This window comes from Struthio camelus, chromosome 7 (assembly GCF_040807025.1).
Source record: "Struthio camelus isolate bStrCam1 chromosome 7, bStrCam1.hap1, whole genome shotgun sequence".
Taxonomy (NCBI): domain Eukaryota; kingdom Metazoa; phylum Chordata; class Aves; order Struthioniformes; family Struthionidae; genus Struthio; species Struthio camelus.
In genome coordinates, this window is record NC_090948.1 from 33341489 (window position 1) to 33358429 (window position 16941).

Here is a 16941-nt window from a genome sequence, read left to right on the forward strand (position 1 = left end):
CAGTAATTGTAATTTTAGCTGAAGGGTTAACTACTTTTCCCTGTCTTTTTCCACCTTCAGGGATTTGGTAACGTGGGCTTGCATTCTATGAGATACTTGCATCGTTTTGGAGCAAAATGTGTTGCTGTTGGAGAGTTCAATGGTTCTATCTGGAATCCTGATGGGATTGACCCAAAGGAACTAGAAGATTACAAATTGGTATGAAACTTAGCAAAGCAGAAATGGTTTAACTTTTGTTGGTTTTGCAAGCACTTAGGATGACTGCAGACTGGTGTTAATTTGTAATATATAGATCATGCTGCAATTAGTGCTTACAAAATGGCTCAGGAATGTTGATTCTTCTTGCTTTCTCCTTTTCTCCAATATGAATGCAGGTGGTTAACACTAGCTAATCTTGTGGCTTTGGCAGTCAGTTTGCTTTATAACATTGTACTTTTTTTTTTTTTTTAAACCTTTTGACCTGACTCTCCACAAAAGGGCAAGGGTTTGCCTGTGCACAGGCTAATTATTTTGGTTCCAGAATTGGAGTTCATGATTGTTTTGCCTTTCTTATGACTAAACTAGGAGGGGTGTCTCAGGCAACCAGGGGTAAGGAAGTGCCTGAAGGATTCCTGACTGAGAATCATAAGCATATATTAAGACTTCAAAGCACACACTTCCTGCTGTTCACTTACCCATTGAATGTTGCTGTAGAAATAAAAGCTTGTCTAACAGATGCTAAAATATGGTCTCTTACATAGAGGTCTTAAGGAGTTTATTTCATTTGTTGTCTTTTAAACAGGGCGCCTTTGTTCTTTTTTACCCCCATTCTCAAAAGAATGGAAAGATTCTCTCACTAGACAAAGACCATCGATGGAGTGCTAAATTTTAAAATGGTACTTTTCAGTCTTATGCAATGCAGCTTCTCCTGTGCTTAGCAGACTGGTGGGACGTTTCAGTTGTGTGAAAACTATTGCATTTGCCTTGTATTTTAAAGAGTTGAGAGGGACTATAACTTTTTACATACTCCAGAGAGCAAACATCATCAGCATCTTTGTCTAGAGAGCAAAGAGAACTTAGACTACTATCCAAACTTCATGGGCTGCCTTTTAATGTCTGTTCTAAGTAAGGATAGGAATTATGTTATGTGCTGTCTTACTAATACCCTTTCTTCTCCCTTTTTAAAAAGGCTAGAAGGGGGGAAAGAAGTAAAAACCCCAGTACCCACACTAAAAACACTCTGGTTTGTTCGCTTCAAACAGCAACATGGGACAATCATGGGCTTCCCTAAAGCACAGCCACTGGAGGGCAGCATCTTGGAAACAGACTGTGACATTCTCATCCCTGCTGCCAGCGAGAAGCAGTTGACTAAGGCCAATGCTCACAAGGTCAAAGCAAAAGTAAGTGGGAGAGTTCAAACATAAATGAAATGTAGAGAAAGGCTGTTTAAATACTGGTAGTCAATAATTAGCGTGGCTGGAAACATACTCCTCTGACTTAGCAGTTACTGTGTTGTGATTCCTTTCAGATTATTGCTGAAGGTGCCAATGGGCCTACAACCCCTGAAGCTGACAAAATCTTCCTAGAGCGGAATATCATGGTTATTCCTGTAAGATTCTGTTTTGATCTTTGACTTTTGATACAGGAGTAATGTTTCCATAAATCATAGCAAAATGTTATTTATTGAAGATCTTTAATAGCCGCTCATTCTCTTAAAGAGGTTTTTTTTTTTTTAAGAGAGTCTTTGACGTCTGAGAAATGGGTGTTAATGTTGCTTAAGATTGGTAGTAATTACCTAAAGATCTCACTGCAATCATAAACGTCCACTCAAAGATAACTATTACATGAAGGCTACATCTTCAGAAGGGAGAACAATCCACAAGTATTTCTAAAGTCTGTAGTATTCCCTTTTGGAGTATTAGCTGACATTTGCTCGACTAAATAGTCCACTAAAGAAAGGAGGAACCAGAGTAAATACACTGGCTATTTGTTTGTAAACATCGCATCTGTGAGTGATGCTCCGACAGAACTGTCTATCATAGATTGATAGACTAAATGTCGCTTAGGTTGATAACTTGAAAGACGAAGACCTATTCAGGAATAATTATATGCTTTTCCCCAAAGAAAGGGTGTCCTAATCAAGTGAAATATCTGAAGAGCAGCTGATCTTCTGGCCTTTACTAATTGAGATGGCTTAAGGATGCCCTGGTTTTCTTGCTTGAAAGCTAGGGCTAAAATAAAAGAAAGTAGTCAAACAAGCACAACTGAACTGTGTTCTAAAGTCAAGTCCACTTTTAAGTCAATAGAAGTAATCCCTGGACTCCAGAAAAGCACAAGTATTCATGTAAGAATAACCGGATTGTCTTCTCTACTGCAATTTAAACTAATATGTTGTACATAATATTTTTGCTTACTTTTCCTAAACGCAATAAAGCTGTCTTCATCACGTGGTCACAATTCAAGATATTACTGTTTCTGTGCAGGATCTTTACCTGAACGCTGGTGGTGTAACAGTATCTTATTTTGAGTGGCTGAAAAACTTGAACCACGTCAGTTATGGTCGCTTGACTTTTAAATATGAAAGGGATTCAAACTACCACTTGCTCAGTAAGTACTCAGTTCTGCTTTTACTTGCCATTCAATTGAATTGGTTAAGTGAATTGCAACTCAGGTGACTTAACCTGAATGCATATTTTTTTGGTTATTACCTTGTAATTCATAAAGTGATGCTTTTTTCGGTTTTGTGAAAATACTGAATACAAACCCATTTATGAAATATTTAGTTCTTCTTAATAAACATCTTTAGTCTATGTACTTAGTATTTGAAGAGTATTCAGAGTTTGAGCGGGTAACATTGTTCTGCCTGTACAACAATTGAGGATTTCTGCGAAGGTCAGTAACATAGTTGGTACAGGCACTGTAAAAACTGGCTTATGGCATACAGCTCCACTTAGGGCCATTGTGTGTGCTTACTAATTAAGATGAAATAAGTATCAATTTAAAACACAAAACACTTCTATGTCCTAATGGAAAAAAAACACCTAGTATTCCTTATGAGCTTTTTTCTTAGCAAGTAGCATGTATGCGAAATGCACTAGGAGATAATTCATGGCTGAAGTTAACTTCAGGAAGTATTTTGTCTGATGCTATCAAATAAGGAATGATGGTCCAGATTGCTGTCAGCTTTCTGAGGTTGGTAAGGTGGGATCAGTAAAATCCATGATCTGCTTACCATCTGACTTTGTCCCATAGCAATGTTACTGGAATATTGATACTCATATTGGAGGCATTAACGTATAAAACTGTAGGATTAACATCTTGCCTTTTTCTTAGAAAGCAAAAAAAAAAAAAAAAAAAAAAAAGATGACCTACTCCCCTGCCTCCCCAACCCTATATTCTGCATTTCATGCCTTTGAATGCTGAAAGTCTTCCAGGGCAGGGGAGGACACCTTCTATGTGAAGCATTGCTTTCCTTGTTGGTTACCTTGCCTCTAATTTTTCCCCCTTTCTAGTGTCTGTCCAAGAAAGCTTGGAAAGAAAATTTGGGAAACATGGTGGAACTATTCCAGTTGTCCCTACAGCAGAATTTCAAGATAGGATATCAGTGAGTAGTTTCTGTGTTTTTGGCTATTACTGTAGCTGTATCCTGATGTTTAAACTACAGTCTAAATCTTGCCTTTGTAGCTATTAGGGAGGGTTGTTTCGCACCAAGGTACTAGTGCATAGTTAACTATATAGCCAAACTATTTAAGGAAGGGATTGATCTAAACTGCTCAGGAAAACTGGAAATGGGCAGTTTTTTCATTTTTTATTTGAGTCCAAAGCAAAATATCTCCAAAATTGCAAAAAAGCTACGGTTATCAATACAAAGCAGGGTCTGTATTAAAACTGTTTATAGTGTTAGATCCCTATTCAAATTGCAAAAACTCATTTCCTTTTATAAAAGTACCAAATACAGCCTTTTTTTGCAATAACACTGTAGAACGTTGAGCATTTATCCTCTATTACCACCTAAGATTTCAGAAGCTGTTAATCAACTGAGAAGGCTTGTTGCTGTTTTTCAGAGCAACAAACTTATCTCCCTTGCTTAGACAAAGATGTCAGTGGTGTTTTCTCCCACCTCCCCTCCCCACTCCTCTTTTTTTTTCTTTTTAGCTGGAGGAGTTTTCTTCTCTTTGCAGATCAATAAGAGCAACATTAAAAAAAAAACAAACCTTTTTTCCCTCTGGTACTTTTATTTGCTAGGGCATATTTGATATTTCTCCTGGCTAGACTAATAAATATGTAGGCGTCTTTGATGCCCCATGGCTATCAAAGTTCATGGAGCTTTTGCAGAGGGAAACTGTGCCTCAAACATTACTGGAGTTAGTTTCTGAGATGATGTTGATATAGTTTGCTCAGATTTCCTGAAAGCTTGCAACAGGATCCCACACCACAGACAATTTGATATGCTCGTTCTATAACTCCAAGGTAATTAGACAAGACCTAACTGAAAAAAAAAAAAAAGTAAAACATTACTCTAAAACTTCATCTGCCGGGCAAAAAAAGTCAGATGAAATTCAGTATTATCTAATGTATAGCAATACATGGTAGGGAAATTTTCGTATAAAATGATGGGTTGTGAGCTCATCCATTTGCATTCAAGAGGAAGAATTATAGGTAACAAACTATAAATTTAGAATTCCATAGTAATCAAAAAGCAAATCCAGTGTTAGGAGTTCTTCTGAAAGGAAGAGAATAAAACTGACTATAATCATGCTGCTGTATAAATCCAGAGCGTGCCTGCCTTCTGAATGTCGTATGCAGGTTTAGTGTCCATTTCAGAAATGTTATAGATCTGGAAAAAGTCCAGAGATAAGAGACAAAAATAATAAATGATATGGAAGGTCTTCATACATGGAACAATCAACTAAGCGAGGTCTTATTGGCCTGAAATAGTCCTAGGATAGAGGTGGTAATCTATAAAATAAGTAATATGAAACAGAACACATAAGGATAGATTGTTCACTGGAAGGAAGAGTGAACAAGAATGAGGTAATGTCAAATCAAAGTAGTGGAATGACGCTCAAAATGAACAACAGGAGATGATTCTTAGTACAACAGAGTTAATCTGCAGAACACCTTCCTGTGGGATATGTGGAAGCTAAAAGGTTGGTGCGTTCTGGTAGGGGGGAAGGTTCATAATTTCAGGAGGAGATGGGACAAGTTATTGGGGGGGATGGGGTGGGGAGGGGTTGAGAAGCGGGTACATCACCAAAAACTACTAAGCCATCCCCCCTCAGGAAGAAATCGAGGGAAACTCGAGTAGCGAGGCCACTGTCAGATAATAGTAATAGTCCTTTGGTCTGATCCAGTATGATGCTAGCTTGTTCAGAAATGTTAAAGTGAATGAGTAGCATGGTAATTGGGTTCTGTGGCCTAAACTAATTGCTGTGATCTCTAACACGAGCCATAGAAACTGGCCTAGTAACTTCTGCATCTAGCTCAAACTTGTATTTGAGGGATAGCACGTCTTTTGGGAAGCCAGGTCTTAAGTTATTAGTATAATTACAGCCGTCAGGATGATGGAACACTGAAGGTGATACTCAGTCATCTCAATTCAAGCTAGCTACAATTATTTATTGTTCTGTCTATTTAAACTTTAATGGGAAGATAAAATTAGTCTTGAATTGTTCAGTGCTTATACAGTGTTAAGCATATGAATTGGGGATCCATGCCCTTCCTAAAACTTGTCCTCAAAATAATTGCAGGTAGCTCCTGTAGGATATTAGGTCTCGGGAGCTTTTTGTTTAACGTTTACTGTGTGATCTGGAGGCTAAAAAATGGTAGCTCCAACACCAAAGAATTCCAATATCATGCATGTGGTTAATGTAGCTAAACATCTGAAAAAAACAGTGCTTACATCTGAGGTTTTTAGGATTGAATTGACCATAATTAGCACTTCAAGAAACACAGTGAAGTTGATTTAGTTTTAAGTCTTACATCAGTCATCAAAAGAAAATGAGAGCGAGCTTCAATAATTATGAGAATCCAACACATCATTGTCCCTAATAATTGACTAGTCCCTTTTTGTATTTTGGATTAAACCCTGATTTTTATTCCCTGTTCTTGCAGGGTGCATCTGAGAAAGATATTGTCCACTCTGGATTGGCTTACACAATGGAACGTTCTGCCCGGGTAAATATTGCATTGATATATGTCCTTGTAGGGAAAAAAGAGGACTTACGTGGCTTTGCAACAGTAGTTGAATATGTTGTGCAGAACTTCCTTGCGATAAAAGGAGTAGATAACAGTACATGGTAATGGACGTCACTGTGAGTATGAGGTATTCCTGATGCCTGCGTGGCTGTCCGGCTTTAACTAGGCATAGGAGACGTTCATTACAGACTTAACGTATGCAATCAGCAAGTATTTTCTAGTAGAAGCTGTAGTAGTTAGAAACATTCATTGGCCTCTTGTGCCTGACTAACATGGGACAAATAGCTAAGAACACTTTACTTTGCCATCACTGGTTTTAGGTTGATGCCTTCGTACAGTGTTTTTAATTGATGGGACAAAGACTAATGAAATTTCTTGCTGCCCCCTCTATGTGAGGTACAGATCGATCCAAGACCTAAAAAGGAGCAATGGGGAAATCTGGGGAAGATTTTCTCCCTTTTAGGTTTCAGATGTAGGGGGAAACAAAAACAACTTAGACTTGGTCCTCAAAGGATCTAGACTCCGATACCAGTCTAGGGGCTCTTATACTCCTGCCTAGATCTGCTAAGTAAAATCTAATGAAGTTCAAATGGAGAAACTTGCAGAAATCATATGTAACCTTTTCTGTTTCAGCAAATCATGCGTACTGCCATGAAGTACAACCTGGGTCTGGACCTGAGAACAGCTGCCTATGTCAATGCAATTGAGAAAGTCTTCAAAGTGTACAATGAGGCTGGTCTGACTTTTACATAAATAGGCCATTACTGCTCCTTATTGTATCCCATCCTTCTTGCCGTTAACGTACCCTCTTGAAAAAGCTTATCACAAGTTTACATGTAACCACAAAAATTTCTTTTCTTCTGACATTATAGTGGATTCTATTCTCAATTAGTTTCAGTCCAAACTAGTAGTTTTTTTTTTTTTTTTAATAATAAAAATCCATGGATTAGGATATTGTATACAAACATATATCTGAAGATAACCCTTCATCTGCACTTGTGGGGGCCATTCTGGGTATTTCGCCTACAAAACAAAATGGTACATTTTTATGTATGGAAGAGTGGTCTTACCACCTGGGCCACTTCTCAGACTTCAGATCAGATACTGTACTAGATGAGCGCTTAGCTCACTATTATTTCATGCACTTTTGTTTAATGATGTAATTTTGGCTTTGGCACTTTCAGTAAGGCCTTATGTGATCAATGCTGTGGCATTGGCAAAGGAAGAATGGGCCTCCAGCAGGGATTAACTTTGATAGGAGTCTGATTTTTATTTTGTAGTAAAGCTTCAGGCCCGATTCGCTTTAGGCAATGTTTTAACTGTGCTGCTGTTATAGGATTGCCTTTAATTGCTTGTTCAAGCTAGCTTGACTATCGCAATGAAAGATGTAGAGAGGTGACAGAAACTAGTATTTTTATAAGCTGAAACTATCAGGCAACTCTAATTTGGTTATATTTTTAATCAAGTATCTATGTAACTATTCTGACTATAGGTTGTTTCTTTTTTTTTTTTTTTTAAGGGATGATCTGACTTCAGTAAGTAATCCCATTCTAAGTTTTTAACATTATTTTTCAGTCTTTTCCTCTCTGAGGCTTTCTGAAAATTAGATATTGTCTCAGTGAACAACTAAAGTGAAATTGAACCCAGAAATAGTTGGCCAAATTAGCGAGGAGCTAAAACGCTGCTATGAACTTAATCCACTGTCTTAACACACAGCCTTCTTATTTTTGCCGCCTTATTTTTTTGTCATCTGGAGGTCTTGAATGTTTTGAACATATTCAAATGCAACAAAATGGACCTTGACATAATATTGGATCAAGCACAGTTTTTAAACTTTAAGGCTTTTGTCCAGTGGAGTCCCATTGAAGTGCCAGGTGTTATTTATGTAATGAATATGAATGTTTTTGTTTTTTTTTTAAAAACAACAACTAGTCCCTCCCAGAAACTCATGCTTTTTTTCTAACTAACTACTTTGTAACTGCATAACATAACCTGGTGAGAAGAGCAGTTATTAAAAAAAAGTTGACCTTTCCAAACCTACTATGCTGGTGTATTACTCTTTTCTATTTCATATACCGCTAGCTTTCAGTAATGCCAAACACCTTGTGAATCTTCACACTACCCATATTTATTCATTACGTGGCTACTGATAATATACTGTCTGAGTTATCACAAGGGCTCACTAAAATAGATCTCTATCCCATGATCTTGCCTGTTAACAAGACTTCAGACGTTGGATATGCTTGGTAAATCATTCCAGGTCTTTACTGTGTATTCTGGACTGTGTGTGAAGAACTATTTTAGTAGCTAGCATGGAGCAATAAACCTGTGTGATGCATTTAACTAGTGGCTTACTCCATCATATGCTGAAACCTAGGGTTATAATAGTAATTTCAATTGCCTAAGTGCAATATACTTATACTACCATTTATTTAAAAAAAAAAAAAAAACCTTTGAGCATGAAAGAATTAATTACAGTGATCAAGGTGTGTTCTCTAAACAAAAGAAAGATCTGTATCTTGGATCACATCTTTCAAGAGAGTTTTGACATAAACACTTGCTAGATAGTAAAGTGCAATTCAAGGTAAGATTGTACACTGCTGACAAATTGCAACCTACTGCCACCAAAATGTGGTGGTTGAAACACTACAGTTAAGTAGCAACATTACACAGAGCAGAAAGATTCTTAAAAGCAGTTGGGTTAGGTCAGAGGATGACTGTACCTGGTGGAATGGTTGAAAGCAAAGTAGCAGTAACAGTGAAGAGACTTGGCTAATTGACTGCATTGCTAATATTGTTCCCACCCCCTGCTGCCACCGTTTTCTCTCCTTCACGTGATTTAGTAAAACGCCCCCAGTTTGGCTCTACAGTGTTGGAGCACTCTTAAAAGGATGTGGAAAGCTGGCATAGATAGCCAACCAGGATTGCCCTCTGCCCCTTACTCTAGAAGGGGAAAAGCCAAAAGCTGCAAAGTGGCTAGCTTTAAATTCCCATTTCGTATGCTCATCTTGTATGCTCCCATCTTGTATGCTCATAACAGCCACAAGGTAACACTTTTTTCCCCAGAACACACAGACCTACCACCAGGCATGGTTTGACCCAACCCAGCGATGAGCCTTTAAAGGGACTGGATTTCTCCTTGTACAACTTGATTGTAATGTTTACTGACCTCTTCTTAAGAGGCTCTGTGTTGGAGACCTGCAGGGCATGAACCTGAGCATAACTGCAGGCCAGTACATAGGCCGAACTGGTGGTGCTTCCTATCAAAGAGCTGAGACTCCTGAGGAGAGGTGCTGTGTTCTGAAGTCAGACAATCAGCTAATTTGCCCTTTGCTTGTAGTCAAACATGACCGAAACCATACCAGTGAGTCAACGCTTCTGATAGGTACAGGACCATTTTGGGGCAGGGTGTGTTAAAGGCTACGCTGTTGCTGAGTATGACAGTACTGCTGAGTTTGGCCCTACTGCAATCAGACAATTCAAAATGAAATCACGTGTGCCTTAGCCCCTTTTGTAATGCACCCATCACACAACTGGGTAAAAGCAGCAGGAGTGCACACAGAAGAGGGAAAACAAAAAGCAGAACCCTACCACAGTAAAACTTCACATGGTTGCTAAGAGTCAACCTGGTTTCAGGATGTGCAGAGCATAAGGCAGCTCCAGCTTTTTCCCTGACCACTACTGTTAAAGAAAGTGAAGAAGAGAAATAGTTTGCAAGTATAACCATGCTGTTCTTCAGCTCCAACTGAAACTTACATGAATGAGGTTTTTGGATCAAGCTTGCCCCCATACATGCATACGCACCCACTAATTCTGTCCTCTGGCTAACTTCTCATTGTCACTGCTCACATGCGCTTACGTGCCACTGAACATTCACCAACAAAGGCAGTAGGGTATTCTGTAGAGAGTCAGTCAATAGCTGAAGTCAGATTTGCACACAAATTTGAAACTGCTCTGAACCATGCCTATTACCTGGAACACAGCATGTATTTGTATTCTTACGCAGTGTTGTCTCCCGTGTAATCACATGCCACCTATTTAGATCATTATTTGTGTTGAACAGCATCTCAGTGTATAGTCTTCCTGAGAGTGGCTTTCATAAGGCTGACAACGACAGTGTTCAGCCTTACCTGCCTCCTGCAGGTATATTTATCATACAGAAGTACAAGAAAAACTTTTTTTTTTTCACCCCAGGAGTGATTTCAACACTACATCCGTTTTCAGTTATGGCAGCTGATGGCACTGTTAGAAATAAGCTTTGAAGCACTGATGATTCCTGCTGTATTTCAAGATGCCAAGTAAATAACCTTTAAACTATTCTGGCGCTAACTGGTGAGACTGTAGTATCTGACGCCTTACCGATTGTGGTAGCAGGTCATTTCTTTCTCCTTGTTTTAAGTTCATTTGAATGCACAGTGGTACAGCCCAGTCTTACTCAGGTCTCATTCGTTCAGCTCCTACATGATCACGCACCATATCTTTTTGCCCATGTTTGACAGGAGCCAAGTAAACATGGTAAGTTACTCCATTGCCGCACTGCGTGCTGCGTTGTGCGTCAACACTGCTGTGCAGAGCTGTCAAAAGTTGCAACCAGTGATCTAGCTCAGGCAGTGGTAGCAGTATAGTGGGGTGTAGGGTGCTCTGCTTACAGCGATACAGTCTGCTTTGTAGTGAGCATTAGCTTGAGCATGAACACAGTGCTGTATTACAGTGGTTATACATACATTAAACACCTGAGGCTTCATCTGCACAGTATCTAATTCCAGCTTTACAGATAATGCTGGAGCTATGAGTGCAATCACAGAAATGCACAGGTGCTTACCTCATGAAGTGGATGTTGTAAACGCTTAGCTTTCGACTGACCGGCATGCATGGGGACATGGCTTCAGCTCAGTGACAAAAGGAGACAGATCAGCTCGCAAGCCCTTGGTTTACACTGTGCCCACTCCAAGCTATCCCGCAGCTCAAACGGAGATGGTGTTCGGCTGCGTTAGTGGCCAAGCGCAACTTCTGCAGTTTGCTCCGTGAAACGCTCCAGTCTTTCTAGATTGTGACACTGAAGGTCTTTAATGTGTGTATAATCAAAGGATTCCTAAAAAACAGGCACCAGCCAAGTAGATTGTAAGGTTTTTTTTTATTATTATTTAAGAGTACATGTAATAGAAACTTGTTTACAAAAATTTCAGTAGTGTTACATTATCTTCACTGTCCAAAGCTTTTCCCCCAGGCAGTTGCTTGATTCGCTACATTTTTTACAGCTTTTTCACCAGTTTCAGCCACTTTGTAGACTTCATCAAGAGCTTTTAAAACAGCCAAAAAAAAAAAAAAAGTAACTGTAGCATCACTGTACATGTTCGCCTTTCCCACCAGCAGTAGGTGGAAGGGGATACTAGACAGGGAAAGGGAGGGGGACGCTAGACAGGAGGTAGGGGAAACTGAAGGAGTCTGTGCTGTAGCACAGTCTCTGCACAGGCAGAGGAGGAGGCTGAAGTGGCCTCGCTTGCTTTTTGCTGGTCAGCCCTGGCCCTAGAGCACGGCCCGTGGGAGCTGAGGGGCCGAGCACGACGCAGGCCTGCTGGTTGCTCCACAGCCTCTGTGGCCACCCAGGGCACCGCGGGATCTCGGGCAAGAGGCATCGCAATGAAGTGCTGGCAGCCTCCTGCAAGAGGATGGGTGCTGGCGAGGCAGCGGAGGGGGGAACCTGTCTGGGATTTCACTGAATGACAGGATTGCAATAAGCAGAAACATTACTGTACCTTTCTGACCAGCATCCTTCGCCTGTTCCACTACTTGCTGCACAGTCTGGCCTGCTGTGTTAACTGGAATTAGAAAAAGAAGGGTAAATAAGTGGTCTTTGCCCTTCCCCAAACTCAGTAATCACATTTCAGGAAGGTTCTCTAAACGCTTCAGAACGAGAAGATGAAAAATTATTCCTTAAGGATGGCTACTTTGATGCAGTGGAAGAGAGATGCTATTAAGAGTTTGGTTGCCGTTCCCCAGTGTACCATGTAGCTTGGTACAGACTAAGACTATGGAAGTTATTTGTCACTAACAGTAACAGGAAACAAACCCTAATGGAGAATCAGGTGCAGCGACCTTTCCTTTTACTGAAATCAGACAGGGTCTGCAGAGACCCATCTTGGGCAGCTTTCCTGGCAAAGAGTCTCCCACCAGCTGCATTAAGCTTGCCACTTGCTGCCTAGAAGTGGCATGCTGGGACTAGCTCATGGAAACTTAGTGTTCAGTCTAATATTTTCTCTTTTAGCCAGAAAAAGTAAAAGATTTATTCCTTAAGAGACCAAAGTAGCTGTAAAGGAATTGAGAAAGTGTTCAGCAGAGGAGACATAGTGATGGCATGAAAAGCAAAATATAAACCTGTCTTAAAGTAGAGGAGCTGCAGCCCTAGAAAATACTAATACTTGGGTGATCCACCTCCAATAGCTGTGATCAGGGAAGCCTTGCTTGCAAGAGCTAGTTAAAGAAAAATGTGGGTAAAGCGCCTTCAGTTGAACCTGAATTTGTTTTACTCGCCCTGCCTCTAGTTGGTACCTTTTTAAAACCGTCTGCTCTGCACGACGGCCACTGAAGGGTGGCCTGGCTGAACGTACCGGATGGCCAGCTACTCATGAAACAGGATGCGAGCATTGCATAAGTGACAAACGCTGAAGGAGGACAGCGTTTAAATGGACTGGGAGTGTCTAAAACTTCAAAGTCCCCCAGGCTTGCACTGAATGGCTTTTCAACAATAGCCGTTTCATAAGGGCTGTTTCGTAAACCAGTGGCCTGTCTCACCCTGGCTTTCTAAGACACTTGTTACAGCTTAGAAGGTGCACTGGTGGTCATCATGCATCATCTTTTGATGCAGTTTACTAAATGGTGAATGGCATACGCTGATCACAAGGCATGGGTAAGGAAAATGCCATTCCTATTGCTGTAGGACGCCGAGGCTCCCTGGCCTTTCTGGAGCTCGGGATAGGTGCTAATTTTAGACACTCGCAAAGACCAGTTGTGCCACTCTCAACGTAGCAGTGGCTCATGGGACGAAGCCTCAGGGCATACGCAGGCAGAACAGAAGTAGTTCAGCGACTGTATAATTAACAATTGCAGATCACTGGTTGAACAGTCTTGCTCTAGTTTAAAAACTGGCATAAGCCCCTCCATTGTTTTAAATTTAAATGGGGATTCAGAGGATGCCTCAGTTTATACTACTGCCAGGGCTGTGTGCAATACCGGAAGCGCAGTCACAGGCGTTCATTTACTAATCTGCAAATCCTATAGGCAGCACTCAGTGGAGTAAGTGGAAAGCCTCCTACTCGCTTACTGTAACCCTTGGAAAGAGACCCCAAAGCTCACACCCCCGTCGGCATCCAGGGATGGCAGGAGCAAGGCTAGCGCCTGCAATCTCGGTTGGTGTTTCAGGTCCCAGCACAAGCGGGAGAGGTGGAAGCTGCGTGCCTGGTGGCGCGCACGGGCCTCCCGGCTGCTGGCGGCTGCAGAACTGGGTCAGCGTGAAGCGCTTGGGGATAAAGGGGAAGGACTGCTGCTGCTACAACTCAGCTGGCAAAGTTTGTGGACTCTTAGTCCAGACACCTGAGCACTGAGAAGACTACTCTGCTCTTTCAACCCAACAAAAGCCACCTCTAGAACCCACACATCAGTCTTCTAGCATAGGAAACAATAGCTATTGTTCCCTAACATAAAAAAGGAGTATTAAAAACTCCATAAAACATACATTTCTAGGGCTCCTGTGCAACGCAAACAGAAATCTTTTTTTCCCCTTTGTTTCAAACAAAGTGGTTACCTACAACTGCTTAAGGCCTGTTTTGTTTTCCTCCATGCTTCAGCATAGAAATAGTTAATTTAAGAACCCACCCAAGAGTCTTTGGGAAGGGAAGCAGTGGGTGCGCGATTTGGATTCTTTTGTCTTTCCAGCAACCTGAACCAAGGATAATAGTAAATACGGAGAAGGCTTTCCACTTGAAGGCTTTCCACATCAAGCATGGCCTGGAGGATTTGCTCATCAGGAAAGAGTGGAACATATTAAAAAAGGCAAGTAGGTACCCAGTGGAAGTCCCACAAGAAACGTTTCTACCGAGTTTGAGGTGACTGACAAAACACCTGGTTTCAAGAGTTAAGCTAGAAGTTGTGTAAAGAAATAGGGAACACACAGTCTCAACTCTGCATATATTATACTAAGCACACACAGATGTTTCAGGAATCGCATCAGTTAAGAAAATCTCTGTTTGTGTTAAAGCTTCATTAGCAATAGCTCACCTAAACGGCACGTCATTGAAACTCAGGACACATTCTCAGAGTGCCTCAGCAGCAGCGAACCTCAAGGGCACAGAGTCCCTGCAACTACGCTTAGGCTTTATCGGTTGGGCTGGAGCGCTAGCAGCGGATGGGAGCTACCCGAACAGCAGGTGCTCATGTGGCTCTGAGCAGATGGAGGACTTCAGAGGGCTTCAAGGAACTGATCACACTGTTCCAAGTGCACATAATTACACCATGACCGCTTGTGTTTATAGATATAACTTGGTATATATGTATTTTTGTTTATGCCTATAGCTGAGAGGGGAGGCAAGGCTGAGTATATCTTCAGCCTCATCTCCCCTCTCAGCTGTCCTCTTGTCTCTTCCATGCATCATCTAGACACCCTCACAGTAAGAGCCAGAGAGAGAGAGAGTTGTGGGAAACTAATAGTTAATATTGGTCTCTCCTTTACTATAGCATTAGGTGGTTTTAAGCTTACAAGACATACTGACCATGCTCTGGAGAAGAATGGCTATAAAGTAGAGTTTATGCATACGAGTGCTTTGCTCCAAGCTGCTGGACAAAAGCCTGCTGGGGCTGGGAGCAGAGCACGTATCTTTAACACCAGAAGGACGCACGATGAGGAGAAGCATGGATTTGTATTTACCTGCCACCTGTGCAGCGTTTTCAGCTTGTTGCATTGCTTCCTCGGCGACTTTCTTTCCAATCCCAAGCATGGTTGCTCTCTGACTTCTCTCTCGGCAGACGATGGGCGAGGGACTCCTAAATTTGGTTCTGTTTATGATGTTCTCCAAAGTGCAGCTTTTTATAGACAAAGCAGAACTCCTCCCCGCAGTTACAGGGCGAACGCGAACAGGGAAAAGCCAGGAGCCCTTGCTGGGTGATTAACATACGACGCATAAAAGGATGATGAGACGGTAGTGTTTATTATGTTTTCCTCCCCAGAGAGAGGGCGTGGATTTAATCAGCAGAAGTTTTCCATGGCTTTTGGAATGAAAGCTGTGTTTTTCCCATGTGGAGCAGTTGGTAAACAGAGCGCATTCCCGGGCGGCCCTTAGGAGACCTTCCCCAGCGAGCGCCGCGGCCCGTCTTGACCTCGGCGCAGTTACATCCCATCACAAAATACTCAGCTGAAGAATTGCCTCAAATAACTCTAGCATTTCAAAACCTTACATAGAAAAGCATCCAGTTTGAGAGGATTTTTTTTGCTCCAGTCCAACTTAAAGTCTGCAGTTAAAAAAAGAAATGGGAGGAGTTTGTCCTCCTCCTTTTAACCAGTAAGCAACCCACTGAGGGTTTTGCCGGAGGGACGAGGCTGTTTCCACAGTGTACCCAGCTGATATTTTAACCCCGTGTTTCCAGGGGCTGGCTCAGGAGCTGGGCAAGAGGCGGTTCGAGCCCTTCCCCTCCACCCCAAAGGGTGACCAGTTTTCCCCCCGCCCCCTGCAATTCCCCTTCCAGCATTTCAGCCACCATCCTCTTTTCCTCCAGCCAGAGCGGCGCAGTCAACAGAAAGTGCCATGTTCTAGGTCAGTCCGATGCAGGGTGGGGTTTGGGGCAGGGAGGGCTTGTTTACACCTTCTTATCTGCTCGCAACAACAAAGAGATCGCTCACCATTTTTTAAAGCAAACCATTGCTATACACAGGAAAGAAAAACCAAGTCAAAACTACAGATTCTCATTGTCAATTAAAGCCTTCCTTAAAGTCAAGTCCAGAGCAGTTGACAGAGCTGGAACCAGCCAAAGACGCCACAGATGAAACCCACACAGCTTCACGCGACACAGCACGGCGCTCGACCCTGGGGAGCGGCGCAGGCGGTGACAGCACAGCCCAGCCTGGCCTTCTGCCCGACCTGCCCAGCGGTCCCCAGCAGGACACAGCCACCTCCAAGCCCTGCCAGCACCAGGTAGGCCACGTGCCAGGGCCACGCTCCACCACCAGAAGGACAGCACCGGCCTCACAGAGCCCCTCCAGACACCCTGCAGCTCCCTGATACCAACAGCAGCCGCTTTCAGCTGCTACCTGAGCACCAACATAGAAAACCACTGAAGACAGACACAGAGAGGCCTGCAGGCATCAGGGTTTTAATCACACACACGTTTAAACCAGCATTTCATGGCCACCGCTCCACACCAAAACACAAGCTGCCCCCCAACCACACCACAGCCCCCCAACTCCTACCTGCTGCCATGTCTGACCAGGAGGAGGAAGATGCTGACAACACCAGGACCCCACAAGCCCTGCTCCCAGGCTGCTTTGTGCCGCCCCAGCCCAGGTGCAGGTGGCTCCAGCAACAGCCCCGTTATCCTCCACTGCCGGCAGCTGCTGGCAGTGACGGCCGGGTGCGAGGTGGAGGTGGTGGAGGTGGTGGAGGTGGTGGAGGTGGTGGAGGTGGTGGAGGTGGTGGTGGAGGTGGTGGAGGTGGTGGTGGAGGTGGAGGAGGTGGTGGTGGTGGAGGTGGTGGTGGAGGTGGAGGTGGAGGTGGTGGT

The 16941-nt window shown here is 42.6% G+C and overlaps 2 protein-coding genes across 2 annotated transcripts in view; one reads left to right on the forward strand and one right to left on the reverse strand.

Annotated features, from left to right (window-relative positions):
• The window catches only part of GLUD1 (glutamate dehydrogenase 1), a 31086-nt gene extending 22566 nt beyond the window's left edge, over window positions 1-8520 (forward strand). The window contains exons 7-13 of the mRNA XM_068950677.1: window positions 61-198; window positions 1242-1379; window positions 1508-1588; window positions 2463-2586; window positions 3492-3583; window positions 6094-6156; window positions 6811-8520. Coding sequence (XP_068806778.1) covers window positions 61-198; window positions 1242-1379; window positions 1508-1588; window positions 2463-2586; window positions 3492-3583; window positions 6094-6156; window positions 6811-6930 — 756 coding nt within the window. The 3' untranslated portion in view covers window positions 6931-8520. The remainder of the gene's footprint in view (window positions 1-60; window positions 199-1241; window positions 1380-1507; window positions 1589-2462; window positions 2587-3491; window positions 3584-6093; window positions 6157-6810) is intronic.
• Window positions 8521-11292: 2772 nt separating this feature from the next.
• On the reverse strand, window positions 11293-15701 carry LOC104151136 (adipogenesis regulatory factor-like). Its single transcript, XM_009685748.2, has 3 exons — window positions 15098-15701; window positions 11934-11996; window positions 11293-11477 (listed from the first exon to the last, which is right to left on the reverse strand). The coding sequence occupies exons 1-3, from the start codon at window positions 15165-15167 to the stop codon at window positions 11380-11382; spliced, it is 231 nt and encodes a 76-aa protein (XP_009684043.1). The 5' UTR covers window positions 15168-15701; the 3' UTR covers window positions 11293-11379.
• Between the last annotated feature and the right edge of the window lie 1240 nt (window positions 15702-16941).